The 14,687-nt window shown below is 39.5% G+C and overlaps 1 protein-coding gene across 2 annotated transcripts in view; it reads left to right on the top strand.

Annotated features, from left to right (window-relative positions):
• DOCK5 (dedicator of cytokinesis 5) overlaps nucleotides 1–14,687 on the top strand; it is a 90,377-nt gene that overhangs the window by 49,704 nt on the left and 25,986 nt on the right. For both annotated transcript variants that reach the window (XM_067312445.1, XM_067312446.1), the window contains exons 24-37: nucleotides 501–571; nucleotides 1,571–1,677; nucleotides 2,131–2,267; nucleotides 2,990–3,085; nucleotides 3,937–4,035; nucleotides 7,030–7,124; nucleotides 8,229–8,307; nucleotides 8,866–8,966; nucleotides 10,094–10,152; nucleotides 10,684–10,838; nucleotides 12,540–12,625; nucleotides 13,195–13,351; nucleotides 13,976–14,016; nucleotides 14,130–14,220. In XM_067312445.1, the coding sequence (XP_067168546.1) occupies nucleotides 501–571; nucleotides 1,571–1,677; nucleotides 2,131–2,267; nucleotides 2,990–3,085; nucleotides 3,937–4,035; nucleotides 7,030–7,124; nucleotides 8,229–8,307; nucleotides 8,866–8,966; nucleotides 10,094–10,152; nucleotides 10,684–10,838; nucleotides 12,540–12,625; nucleotides 13,195–13,351; nucleotides 13,976–14,016; nucleotides 14,130–14,220 (1,374 nt within the window). The remainder of the gene's footprint in view (nucleotides 1–500; nucleotides 572–1,570; nucleotides 1,678–2,130; nucleotides 2,268–2,989; nucleotides 3,086–3,936; nucleotides 4,036–7,029; nucleotides 7,125–8,228; nucleotides 8,308–8,865; nucleotides 8,967–10,093; nucleotides 10,153–10,683; nucleotides 10,839–12,539; nucleotides 12,626–13,194; nucleotides 13,352–13,975; nucleotides 14,017–14,129; nucleotides 14,221–14,687) is intronic.

Below are 14,687 nucleotides of genomic sequence, written 5' to 3'. Positions count from 1 at the left end.
CAGTGAAGTAAATAAGAGAACACCTCTCTGCAGCATCACCCAGAGACCTTTAGTTGCTGTTGCACACAGGTGCTTGGATGCTGCACTGATAAAAGCCAAACTAGTACCTAGATAACTTATTAGTGGGTACACAGACAATGCTAAAGCATACAGAATAGGGACTGAATTTAACTAGGGCTTTTCATGTCAGACTACAAGGAGCTTAATCTCTGGAATTGCAGGATGTTTGCAAAAACTAAAGAACTTGGCCAGGAATCCTTCCTCCTTCACCTTTTCTACTCTGCACTGCAGATGTGTGGTTGCTGGAGGCTCTTCAGATGCATAAATTTTATCTTAAGCCAGTTCTCTACAGGTATCTGCATATTTGCTCTTGATGAAACTAGATTTGCCATGGGTCATGTGAGCTATGTGTGTTGTTCTTGAGGCTTTACACCCTTTAGAATGAACTGGCTAATCTAACTATTTCCATTTGTGTTTTGTGTTCTTGTTTTTTCTTGCAGGGGGCAGCTTTAAAGTATTTACCAAGCATTATAAATGATGTCAAACTAGTATTTGACCCTGTTGAACTCAGGTGACTATATTAAGTTTGTTTGTCCTCCAAATCCAACTCATCTTTTGGGAAGAATTTTGGAAACTTTCTTAAAACCAGCCACTGTGATTATGACATGATGATGCATATGCTGCATGAATTTGAGGAAGCTGTTTGCAGGGCTTTAGAGGAAGTCAATTTAGTTCAAAGGAATCTATGCATTTCAACTGTACTTTCTTACGAACTTTGAGATTTTGTTGTTCAAAAACAAAATTTTGAGAACTGGAAAGCCATATCATGAAAGACTGTACAAGCTTCCATCAATTCTTAATCATTACTTCTGAGGCAAATCCAAATGTGTAACAAAGGCTGGACCTTTGTCAGGAAAACAAAAGTTGTAATTGTTCAGGAAACTTGTAACACTGTGGATTTCTCCTTTTCGCTGTTTATAGCTTTGCCTAGAACCTCCATTCCATGTCTCCTTGTTCTGACACAAATAGTTTGCTAGTAAGCAGCAGACAGACAGCAAATGTATGTGGAATTTAATTTAATGGAATTCTAGGATTAAAATGAGCCATCACTCTTGATGAGAGGGGCATCTGGAAGGATATGCTCTTGACATCATACATAGCAGTGTTTCAAGTTTCAGCAGTGCTGTGTTGAAGCTTTGCAAAATTGTGCTTGCCCTTTGTATGGAAATATGATTATTTTATGCTAGCTATAAAGGGCAGGTAGATAGTATTCCCAATTTATAAGCTTGTGTGATATACCTAGTGTGTCTTGTGATGCAAGCTTCATTTTGAGGGGTATAAGCCTGCAGTTTCTGAATACTGTTTGGTTTTAGTGCAAGTTCTCTGTTAAGTTTCCTGGAAATGAAATGTCAAGCTCCATAGTAATTTGCCTGTGGACCACTTGAAGGTGACGTGTCAACAAAGTGACAAAAATGCTTGACTTGCCCAGGTGCAGGAGAGTGTCAGTGTAGATGAAATCATACTGGGTGAAAATGCTGACCATCTGCTTACTTTATGGTTTGCACACTAGTGTCCTCTTCAGCAAGTTTATCCAAAGTATTCCCGACAACCAGTTAGTTCGGCAGAAGCTAAACTGCATGACCAAGATAGTGGAGAGTGATCTGTTTAAACAGTCAGGTGAGTAGTCTTTGGCAGTCTTTGGGTTTTGCATGGAGCCATGCGCCTTTACAAACAAAAATGTCTTTCAAGTTCGCCTGTCCTTTAAGTCGTCTTTAAATCCATATTTAAAATTCTTCCTTGCCATGATGGTTACAAAATGATTCCCAAACTGGAAGAACCGAAGAGTCTGTTGTTGTTGTTCTGTGTTTATACAATCCTTAATACAGTAGGATCCTGATCCAATATATGTATTTAGAAAGAGACAGGAGGAGAGACAGAGCTATTTGATGCAATACATATAATTACAGCTTGTCTCTTCTAGTCTGTCAATGGTAACTCAAGTGGATTTAAACATACATTTTCATGTCCAAGATAAAGCTGAGTAGAAAGTTATCGTATAGGGCCTATGTGTACTGAATGCTGAAGAATACTGAGACCAACAAGATGTGTTGCTCCGTTTCATTTTTTTAGAATGCAGAGATGCTCTTCTTCCTCTACTAATAGACCAGCTAAGTGGCCAGTTGGATGACAATTCAAACAAGCCTGACCATGAGGCCTGCTCACAGCTACTTAGCAATATTCTTGAAGTCCTAAATCGGAAAGATGTGGTGAGTGTGAACTGTGAGGGGTGGAAATTGAGAATAATTCTTCTTTTGAGAAGTTATGGCAAAGAACTGTTCTCAACTTATGCTTTATAGAGTTATGAAGTTCAGATGTTTACAGAAATTGTATTGTATTGCCATATACTTCTTTGAATCTCATTACAGATAAAGCAGCTGTGCCTAAAGGGGGGGCTGTGCAAAGGTTGCGTCAGTGGCTACCACTGCAGTACAAGAAGCAATTGCAGTCCTTGTTATGGAACAAAATATTACTCCCAGTTGCTTTGGTGACTAGTAGAATTACTTGGAGCAAGTAATCTAAATATTTGGTTTGTTTTTCTCTGTTATGAAATAGGAATAGCCCTCATTATTAAGTTAGAATGCACAGTCACTCATGGTGTTGGACATGGAAATTGATTCTAAGCTTCTTTGAAAAGAACAGTTTGAACTGAATGACTGTTCAGAGCAAACAACTGCCAAATCAAGGTGCCAAGTTCAGTTTAGCTGTGCCAGGGTGAACTAATGAAGTCAATATAGATCAGTTATATTAGCTCTTCACCAAGTGTAAACCTGCAGTATTTGAATCAATTGCTAATATGCAGGAAGCCCCATTTTCTGTATCCTCCGGCAGCGACTAACCACTGTCAGGGCAGTCCCTCCATGCAAGGAGCTCTTTGTAGAACAGTTCATATTAAGAATTGTCTCAAATTGTCCTTATTGAATGTCTCTAGGGGCCCACTGCTGTCCACATCCAGCTGATCATGGAGCGCTTGCTGAGGAGAATAAACCGCACAGTGATTGCAATGAGCAGACAGTCTCCACACATTGTGAGAGCCTTTTACTTATTTCAGATATTACCTTTTTAATCTCTTGTTATTATACTTTGTTATAGTACAGTTTATTCTCTGGGGAACTTCAGTATGTGGCAGTATCTTATGAAATCTTTCTGCTTTCTGCAGTGTTTCTGTGCCGCTAAGCGTGGCTTTTGGTGGTTTTCTGGGAACAGGTTTTAGGATACAAATTGTCCTACTCCAGCAGCAGTTTGAATTGATCCATAGTTGACTGTGATTTCAAATTGCCTTTGGCCTCTATGCATAGAGAACCTGATTTCTTCCCAGCCTCTAATGCACAAGAATTCTTTGCCAAAAAGATGCACATTTGCTATCTTTGCTAAAATAGGATTAAATGTTGAAAGATGAGACATCCCTAAGTTGCATTTCTGACTCTATTGTGTGGCATTGTGGTTAGAAGGTGTAAGAAAATCGATGCGTTCTAATCCACACTGTGCTTAGTGTTCAGAAAGATAGAAAAATAATACCTTAGCAATATTTTATTTATTTATTTTTAATGACACAAAGGTCAAATCAACACTAATACCAGTATGTCATCCACATACATAAATATATTCCATTGCTTGAAGGGTATGTTTTTCTTGCAAGCTGTGATTCTTGTGAAAAACAAAGCGATTCCTAGACTTCATACTTGAAATTCAGCAAGTCTTTATTGGTTTGGGCTATAGGAGAAAAGAGTCACACAAAGTGATGTCAGTACGTAGATCGGCAGGACTTTGGTTTCTGATATTTGATTAGGCAGAACCCTGAAAGCACATGCCACGCTTTGAGCTTATGATGCTTAACACAGAAAAATAATCAAATGTTTTGTTTTATTTCTATTGTAGGGTATTTTTGTGGCCTGCATGACAGCTATCCTGAGGCAGATGGACGATTTCCATTACAGCCATTACATCAATACTTTCAAAACCAGGCAGGACATTGTTGTAAGTCAGCCTTGCTGGGGGGATTAGCTCAGTCCACAAAGAATTGCTCTCTGCTTCTGAAAAGTCATTTCAAGTCACTGTATTCAGTTTTGAGTGATTATACTGCATTAGTCAGCAGTGAGTTCTGGGCACCTAATGCCACAGTCATTAGGGATATATTCACATCACCCCGCTCGGTACACAGGCTGGCTGTTGCTGACTCAGTAGAGTCTGAGATTAGCATTTGTAGCATTGAGTAAAAACCATGTTTAATGGCTCTTTAAGTCAGTGCAAGCAAAAGGTCAGGAACCAAAAGAGTGAATGACGATGAAAGGGAAAAGAGTTCATTTTCCTGTTTTTCCTTCTTTATCTTTGTGATCCTGTTTTGTTTATCTACTTCTTTCTGTGGTGTTCCCCCTTCCCCTCCCCCCCCCCCCCCCCGTTTTAATTAAGAGATTGGAAAGCTTTTTAAAAATACCTTTAAACGAAAGAAAAGATGGCAAATTTGAAAGCATATGTATATTAATTTCTAAAAACAGGGAAGTATTCTTTTAATGAAGTCTCATGGGATAATAGCCAAAAAGCAAAATTCAGTAATTTCCATTCAAACCAAAGAACCAAGTGTCCTGCTTCAGTTGGCAGCAATGTAGATAACTTCCTCCATGTTAAAAGTCCTGTACAATTCATGCTCCCAAAGGCTTTCAGTATGAAACCAGATGAAACATTAGGTTACGATGGGGGTGAGGGGCTTTCGAACTGACTGGTCTGTCCAGATTTGTCTCAAACTGCCTAGAAAGTCGGAACCAAAAATTATATTTATGCAAGTCTCCGAAGCATGGCACAGTTTCTGGCTTTTTTGTCCTTGTACTCCTAGTTATGCAACTTAGAAGTACTTGCTTATTTAAATACTGGCTGGGGAAGAGCCTGGAATTTTGTTCTTCCTGTACAAGCTAGATCAAAACCCACAAGAAGGTGTTTATGGTTTATTGTGAATGGCAAGGTGACTGACTACTCTTTCCCTGCACAGTTGGAATTGCTTGTAATCTGTAGAGCAACATAGCCACCTACAGGACACACACATCTCTCTCGCTTCTGTGTCTAAAAGGCTTCTCAGCTGGATAGTCTATAGAAAGCACTCAGTTTTAGTTTTAGAATTGCTTTTTATATCACACAATTTTTTTTTGAAATACTCGTTAGAAAACAAAAATCAAGTAGGCTTAGGAATATCAGTAGTGTTCATTAAATAAATGAGGAAAAAAGGTTTTCAGCAGGGTTATGTAGAAATGTTGTATCCATGGAAGAAGAGTATGAGGAAGGCAAATCTGATGGATTTCAGAAAAAGATGGATTCAAGGCAGAATTGAAACAAATTTTATGTTGAGTGGGCCTCAGTTCAGAAATCCTCTTTCCTGAAGGGCGGTTAAGCTAATAGGAAATGAGTTGAACTTAAGATCAAGGTAAAGTTAAGCAGCTGCTTAAAGGCTTTCCTGAAATGTAAACTGAGCTTCAGTCTGAAGTTTACAAGTTGAAGACTTGCCCTATTTTGCCTTAGTTCTGCATCCTCTGACTCAAATAGGGGAATATTTCTTTTAAATTTTATACATATATATATACACACACGCGCGCGCACACACACACACATATATATATATGTATGTACGTATGTATGTATATATATACACACAGCTTCTGCAGTAAAATATATCGGAGGGATGAATTACGTAATCATTAAAACTACCTGAATGTCGTTTAAAGAGATACTGATCCAAAATACCAATTCGTAATCTAATTTTTACCGATTCTTAAATCCACAAAAGCAAGCCCGTGTTTGTGGTGTTGTAGTACCAATCAAAAGTTGCGTTTGGTTTTATTGCAATGATTGTTTTTATTGCTGTTTGGTTTTTGTTGTTTATTGTTGGCTTTTATATGCTGTGGTATTTTCAGCCCTGATATTGCATCTTTACTTGTTTGGTTTAACACTGTTACAAGTTAATTCTCATCTTCAAGGTGCCCCTTGTCAAGTCCAGCACTTTCCATCAAGCTCTGATTTAATAATGACTAAAGGATTTTTACTGAGGCAGCACCAAATGACCATTTCTCTCTCTACATCAATGTTGCTTGCCAATTCTTTAGAGCAAGCTGTTCAGCTCAACAGAGTTTTTCTTTGCTGGTGATCTTTGCAAGGTGGTGAATTCTCAGGTGACCTTCGTGGGTTCCTCACATTTTGAATGCAAATGTGCTGTCTTTGCAAAGAACAGAATCTATTTAAATGCTGATAGGTAGCATTTATATCTGTAGAGATCACTTTTTTTTCTTTGTCTGAAGGTCAGTATTATTAATACTATCTAATTTCACTCTGTCTTTTTTTCATACATATGCATTAAAAAAAAATCCTGCAAATCAATCTTACTTTGCCCAGGTCCTAAGGTGTGATAACTTTATTTGGATCAGTTGTGAAATATGTGAAAACAGTATCTTTACTACAGTAAAGTTCTAAACCATGTATCTGTATGTATGTTCTTAACGACCCTTCTTAAAAAAACAGACTAGAAAAGACTTAAATAATTGGGGAAGTGACAATACCTTAGAGTTCCATGTTTATAAAAGATGGTGCTTTGGACTGTTTCACTGTCATCATTCAGACATTTGGAAACAAGTCCTCAAATACTGGTTTTGATTTTTAATCCATTTTGTGCACCAGAGCTCCCTGTGCTACAGCTTAATTCAAAACAGTAAAGACAGATTTAATTAAAAAGATTAGGTGCATGTTCTGTGGAGTTATTTTTCCTTCTGTAATTGGATATATGAGATGTCAGAAATAATGTAGTTATTGGAATATACTCCCACAATAAAAGATCCTTCTTAGAAGTACTGTGTATTGATTACTAACCAATGCAATCTCTAATCAATGCAGCTGCACATTTGCATTTTCCTCTGTTTTCATGTGGTTGAAAGACTACACTCTCCAACCTAATGGGCTGTGTTTTTGTTTTTTGTTGTTGTTTTTTTTTGACAGGACTTCCTGATGGAAACATTCATTATGTTTAAGGATCTGATTGGAAAAAATGTTTACGCAAGTGACTGGATAGTCATGAATATGATGCAGAGCAGGTATATAGTTGCTGCTATTTTAAGTCCTGTGACTACTTTGGAGTCTTTCTGGCCCTGAAAGTAGGGTGATTCACACTAGCAGTCCTGCAAATCACTTGTGTTCCAGAGGCTTATTTTCTTTTACAGATTCAGGGTGATTTAGATTAGGTTTCAGTAAGGTCTAGTGCCTGAACGTTTCTATTAATGGAACTGGAAATCTTTCTTCTGCCCAAAGGCACGCAATCAAGACCGTGAAGTCTTTCATCCAGTTACTTCTGTATCTGCAAAAGAGTGCAACATAAATCAGAGAAGCCCTTCTGGTTTCAAATCTGGGGGAATCACTATCACTTGGCAAACAAAGCTACAGTGAACAAGAGGATGATCAAGGGTTTAGTGTCCTGGCACGTGAACTGGAGCTACCCAGGCTCATCTCTCTCCTCTGCCATGGGCTTTCTGTTTGGCTGTGTATGAGACATTAAGTCTCTCCCACTAAGTCCGTACGGTTTGAACGCCTTTGACTCACCTACTATCTACTCTGCTAAATTTCAAAGCATGGTCAAAGCCTGCTATCCATGATACAGCAAGGCCTATATGCCTGCATGTTTAATGTTCCCACAGGTAGTTTTGATGGTGCAGGGAGTAGAATGAGGAAACAGGCATGTAACTGCTGTTTGCTTGGCCCACTCATTGCCTCTTTCTCTCACCATTCATCTTCAAAGTGGAGACAGTACTGCTCCCTTGTATCGTAGGAGTACAGTGTGGAAAATGACATGAAGGCGGCAGTTGTTTGGATGCTTCAGTGGTGACGATAGGCTAAGCATAGGAGAAACTACCATTTGGAATGACACTGCACTGTTGTAGAGACTGGATGACCCAAAAGGCCTTTTGTTTGTCATACGCCCCCAGTAAATGTTTCTTTTGCTCGGGAACAGAGGAATAACTTCCTTGAATGTCCCTATAATGGGAAGGAGGTAAATAGCATTATAATGGAATACTTGTCTCATTGGGACCATCTATTCTTATCTCCTTCTGAGCTTGCATGTAGGGGTCTTGGGATTAAACCCAAAACTACAGTATTATTCTTTGAAGAGCCACATTTTTAATTGAATTCTCTACCTCTTCCAGGGTTTTCCTCCGGGCAGTGAACCAATTTACATCTGTACTCAACCGTCTTTTTCTGGATCAGACAAATTTTGAACTCCAGGTAATAGTTCTGTTTTTTCTGGACTTTCCTGTGGACCCTCTTGATTCCTGAAAGGCAGTAAAAAGAAGCAGATGCCACTGTTACTGGATTTGTTGATGTGGAGGATTCAAGTAGAAATATCCATATAGTCTTGCACAGAAAAGCGGCTGAATGCAAGCCAGTTTTGAATTACAGAACTACTGTTAGTGCAGCAACGAGTGCAAGCAAATGAAACTGTTGCAGGCTTTACAAGCTCAAGTTCAGTGGCATGCTGGCTAAAGCTGAGTTACGTGTGACTAGTTAAGAACAAAATTCGTGTGGACGTACCCATTGCCATTTCCTCTAGGTGGAAAGTCCAAGCTAAAATGCGTGAAAAATTTTAAGTTGATATATGCTTCTTGCTTGCCTGTTATGGCTGAGAACACTGACTCAGCTATGTTACGCTCCCTGTCAGTATACTTACTTCCTCATTAACATTTACCTGGGAGACTGCAGCCTTTGAGGCTGGGTAGCTTTTTTTGTGCCAGTTGTTACTTTTCCTTTGTCTTCTCCTATTTTAGACTTGTTTCTCTTCCACAGCTCTGGAATAACTATTTCCATTTGGCAGTGGCCTTTCTCACTCATGAATCCCTCCAGTTGGAGACCTTCTCACAAGCCAAACGCAACAAAATTATCAAGAAGTGAGTTTATGTTAAGAAGTGGCCAGGCCTTTTTTGCTTTTAAGAAACTGTATTTGTGCTTCTCCGGATATGCCCTATACGATCTTCGAGTGAGATGAAGCATGCCATGGAAGTGCTCGATTAGTGAATGATAAAGGGAGGAGGAGTAACTAGCCCAGATGTTTAGGTGTTACACAGTAGATATCCAAGTCTGGTTAGACAGACCATGAACTGTTGAGATTAATTTAAGCACCTTGCCAAAAGAGTCTTCCCATTTTAAGGTCTGCAATAGAAGGCTTGCCATAGTTCCCAAAGCAATACCTTATGAGTCCTCACCTGTAATGTAAGGTAGGTGAGCAAGAATCCTTAAAGCCCTGCAGCTTTCTAGCCCCCTCTTTGCTTTTTCTGTTTTGAAAGCCAGAGCATTTCAGGAGGCATTCATCAGTCCCAAAAGTCATGAGATGAGCTTAACACTATGTGAATTAAGGGCAACAAAATGGTGGTAATTTGTTGCAAAATATGTAATTTGTAGTAGCTTGGCCAAATTCACAAAGATACTTAACAATGGAATTAAGTGCCTAAATATCTCTGTGGATGTCGGTCTGGAGTTTCATTAGAGCATACATTGTTTATGTTTGCTAGCGTTCTTCTGCAATAATAAAGGCTTTAGTAATCCTGGTAATGAAATATTCTTCCATTCTCTTGACGTCTGCAGTTGAAGCTTTAGGGGAAGACACGCAATGCAGCAAAATTCTAGGTAAAATTGCAGAAGCAGCAAGATGGCAGCTTTAGCTGCTCTCAGGGAGTCTACAGTCTTCTGCCAGAAAAGCACATGGCCACTGTCTTCCTTTGTGCACTAAGTATTGGTGCCTGGCAGGGTGAAGAGTTAAAAAGGAAGGGTTGAACTTCTTAACTGTCCTTAACAGAAGGTATGTGGTGTTGAGGAACCTTTTGGCAGATGCGTAGCAGGGAAGATCATCTGCAAGTCCCCAAATTCTTGTCATAAATGCCCAGCATATTCAGGTTTATGTGTGGGGTGTTTTTTAAGGACAGGGTTTTATTTTGTGGTTGTACCGTTAAAGTTCTTCAGCAGCTTTTCAAAGTTAATTCCAAAGTATATGCCTTTTCATCTTTCTTTTTCTTTCTAGGTATGGGGACATGAGGAAAGAAATTGGCTTCAAAATAAGGGATATGTGGTATAATTTGGGTGAGTTCCATTTAAAGACAATTATCTTTATTTGAGCTCTGAAGCTGAATTTCAGATTCTTTATTTCTTCGTAAAAGCCGCTCGTATTTAATGTAGAGGAAACGCATATAGGCTCAGCTGTTTCAGATCACAAAGTCTCTTTTCCTTTTTTTGGAAACAAATCAGTTTGCAAGAGCAGATCTTTTTTCCATGTCAGCTGATGAGATGATCTCTTAGAGATTCCATATAAAGGATGTTCTACCATGTGAAGGACAAGAGTAGAATTTTCCAGAGAACCTTCATGGTTTAACAATGTGCATACAATTCAGTTCCTTCCTTTTTGGACTATTTCTGAATTTTGGAGCTATAACATATTAATTCCACCTGAAGTGACCATTATCCACATACAAATTGCTTTCTAAGCAGAATGCCTGTGTTTTATTGTCTTTATTTTATATGACTAATGTGCTTACACATGTGGATACTCGCACATCACATGCCTTCAAGCAGCCATGTTCCATTAGGCTGTATCTGACTTTGTCTTTCTTGCAGGTCCCCACAAAATAAAGTTCATTCCAGCAATGGTAGGCCCAATCCTGGAGGTAACCCTGGTTCCAGAGCCTGAGCTACGGAAAGCTACTATTCCTATCTTCTTTGATATGATGCAGTGCGAGTTTAACTTTACTGTGACTAGAAACTTCCATATGGTAAGAGAGCTTGGTATTTTCAGTGCAGTTGTTTCACAGTACACATTGGGCAAGAAGAAGAAGAGAGCATTAAAAAAAAGAAAAAAAAAAAAAAAGCCCCACTATTGTGCCAAACACTTTGGGAAGTTACTGACAAGCAGTTTGATGTAATAATTGAAGTGGAGGACTAAGAGCAGGACTCCTCAGTTCTGTCCCTGACTGTACCCTTGCATGACTTTGGGTGATTCAATGAACATCTTTGTTTTCAAGGCATTATGCATTTGCAGATGTGTAAATACCCACATCTAAATTGTGAAGCAATTTTGAGACCCTGAAAGGATACTCTACAAAGTAGTGTCTACTATTTACATTTATAATAACAATATAAATTCCCCTTAGGCAGATTTTTGGCTGTATATGTAAGTTACTGTAAAGAAAACTGCTGGACAGTCAAGTGTCCAACTTGAATTATAATAACACCACATAGCTATTTACATACTGACTAATTTCTCATTAACTTAAATTTCACAACACACTTGTGGATATTGATGCCCTCATTATGTAATGGAGATACAGAGGACAGAAATGATTTGCTGGGGGCTAGACAAGTCAAAGGATAGAGTTGGGAACAGAACCTGGGTCCCTGACTTCCAACCCTGTGCTAATTCCTCTGGAAGTTGCTGTTATTGCTACTGAGAAAACACTAGTAAAGAAGGAAGAAATAGAGGATTCTCTTTTGCCCTTATGTTAAGTTTTCACTGCAGTTTCTAAGGACTTTTCTTCCAGCTTTCCTCTAGGGATATTAGACATTAACATCTCAGCTGGCAGACAGGGGACACTCCAGTTATGCTGTAGACAGTCTTCTCCCTGGAGATGGGTAGGAGCCATTCATCCAAGAGGCAGCCACCTTGGCATTTCAGACTGTTGTCAAATGTGACGTGTGTTTCCCTAAGCACCATACTTGCACCAGCTTAAACCCTAACTTCAGTGTGCATGTGGGGTCTTTCTTCCCCTGGGGTCGTCAGTCTTTGGCACTGTTGGCCCCGGGGTCCCAGGGGCTTCTGGAATCAGTAGAAGGAAACAGGATGTGTGACATGGATTTTCCATTCCAGTAATATTTATATACTGGCTATAGTGTCCTTGATATTTTGGAACGTGAATATTTAAATCTTGGTAACTGAATTATAAATGACTTGTACTTGATGTGCTTGCACATAACAGAGCATGTCTCCATGGCTAGACACGTATAATCACATGGCACTCACTTTATCGTAGCATGAGAAGTGCTTTAATTAACAGCCACAACTATTTATTTTGGTCAGAGAACTGTGACTTACCTTTAACTGATGGTAGTAGTTAAGTTTCTTTAGGGTGAGTGAATGACTATTATCATCTGTAGGCTGGTCATTACAGATGCTTCTCCATTCTAGCAAAACTGAATTGCTAGTGGATGGGGTAGAAGGAGAAACACTGCACCAGAGCATCAACTTCCAGTGACTGTAAGATGGGAGAGGGCTCATTTGTTTGCCCCATTCTTGTTATATTGACTTCCTACCATTTTTATTCTGCTCCAGTAGTGAAAACATTCTCTAGCTTGGCTTGTAAAACCAGTGTGTGATGGCGGGGTGGGCAGTTCAGAAGCACTAGCCACAAGCATGACTAATGTTCCAGTCATGCTCTTGAGAGTTAATGTCCATTTGACATGTTTTCTTGTCTTTTCAGTTTGAAAACGAGCTGATAACCAAGCTGGACCAGGAAGTGGAGGGTGGCCGAGGGGATGAACAGTACAAGATTTTGCTGGAGAAACTGTAAGTTTTGTGACAAGCATGGAGGCTCTTTCATGTTTCCACCTTAATTGGCTTTTTTCTAATGCAAAGAAACCCTAATTCATTAGTCCAGTGAGCAGGGAGACAGTGCAGTTGACAGCAATCTTGATGCTAAGCAGGTACACTGAGACTTACTGCCTTAAAATAATACTTTTATGCTAGAGCAGCAATTTACATAATAATTCTAAGCTTGGGGATGTAAGCCTAGAAGAAGGTGCCAAGCTGGCAAGGGGATTGTGAGTAGAAAAGCTTGGGAACAACAGGCTTGGAGGCTAAACCAAAATCAGAGCCTTGTTTTAGCACTAAAAGCAAAGCCCAGGCTTTTGACTGACAAGGCAAGCTTTGACCTTTGGACCTGCCTAACTTGGGTATGTCAGGCCTGTGGGTACTGTGTTCTGTTCGGCACTGTGGGAGTCTATTCTTGGAATGTGTTTGACTCTTAGTTGAGTGACTGTTTGGATAACTTATACTGAAGTTCTATTTACCACCACTCAGAACTTTAACCAGGTATTCCTTTCTCTCTCTCTTGCTCTCTCTGGATATTCTTGCAGTCTCCTGGAGCACTGTCGGAAGCATAAATACCTGTCTGGTTCTGGAGAAGTGTTTACTTTGCTGGTCAGCAGCTTGCTGGAAAATCTGCTGGACTACAGGACGATTATGCATGATGAAAGCAAGGAGAACCGCATGAGCTGCACTGTCAATGTGCTGGTATGGGGAAGGTTGGATTTGGATGCGGGTGCTTCTTTACTGACCTAACTTTGTGTGGTGCAATCCTGGGGCAGACCAGTTTGCCTTGCAAAATACTTCACTGAAAAATAATCTTTGTGTAGCTCCAGGAAGGAAGCTATTGAATAAGAGCTGACTAAAGGAAAATTTCAGGATTTTAAATGATTCTTCATGCCTCTTCTGGTTAATGTTGGGCCCAAATCAGGCTGCCAGCTATCAACAGCTATAAACCTTTGAAAGATGTACATTCCAAAATCAAATCATGTGGCTGGTGTTTGTTTAATCCAAGGTCCTGAAATACAGGCAGGAAAGATGTCTAGCTGATAATTTGGGAAATGTGGATTTAAGTCCCTGTTCCACTACAGAAAATCTGTGTAACCTTGGACAATCACTTCCTCTCTTTGACTTAATCCCTTCTCTAGAGGGGATAATAAAACCACCTTATACCAAAGGGTTGGTTACAGGGATATATGCATTTAAGTGAGCAAAACGATAGTGAAGATCATTGCAATATCTGAGTGATGCCTAAGTTACTTTTCTAGAGATGATTATGTGAATCCATGGTGGTTTACATCAGTTTGACTTACCTTTTCCTGTTCTTGGCAGAATTTTTATAAGGAGAAGAAACGAGAGGATATTTATATCAGGTAAGATGGCTCCCTCCACAGACCTGTGTATAAGCCTTTATTTCCCCTGGTGTCCTGTACACTGTTACAGGAATCCTTCATATGAAATAACAATTTGCTTTTCGTTTATTTAGGTATCTCTACAAACTCCGGGACCTGCACACAGACTGCGAGAACTTCACTGAGGCAGCATACACTCTCCTCCTCCATGCAGAGCTGCTCCAGGTAATACATTAGAGGCAATTTCTGTTTCTACTGTCGGTGTATGGGTTTTAAATTAAATGCAAACAGCTCAAAACTAAACAATTCATTCTTCTCTGCTGTTGTGTGGCTTTGCATAATGTAGGTTCTAGTGGTCATTAAGGAGCTTCATAATTTTAGAAATTACACAGCAGCTAAACGGATGAGAGAAAAAAAAACAACAACAAACAAAAGCCACAAAAAAAATCCCTGTGACATTACTAGCATCAGTTTATCACATGCTTTGTGAACTGTGAGGGACCCATCTTCAGGGTCGTATTACGGTTTCTTCCACTTCTGTGTGAGCAATTTGCGTTGTAAAAATGCATTAGCTTATGCCATCTTAATTTGTATTTAAGTCAATCTCTTACTTCACATCTACCACAGATTAGTAGAGCATGCCCATTCAGTTACAGTGTCTCAGTTGATGATAACGTCTTAAGCCAAAACCA

The sequence above is a fragment of the Apteryx mantelli genome, chromosome 29 (genome assembly GCF_036417845.1).
Source record: "Apteryx mantelli isolate bAptMan1 chromosome 29, bAptMan1.hap1, whole genome shotgun sequence".
Classification (NCBI taxonomy): Eukaryota; Metazoa; Chordata; class Aves; order Apterygiformes; family Apterygidae; genus Apteryx; species Apteryx mantelli.
This window is presented reverse-complemented; position numbering and strand designations above follow the sequence as displayed.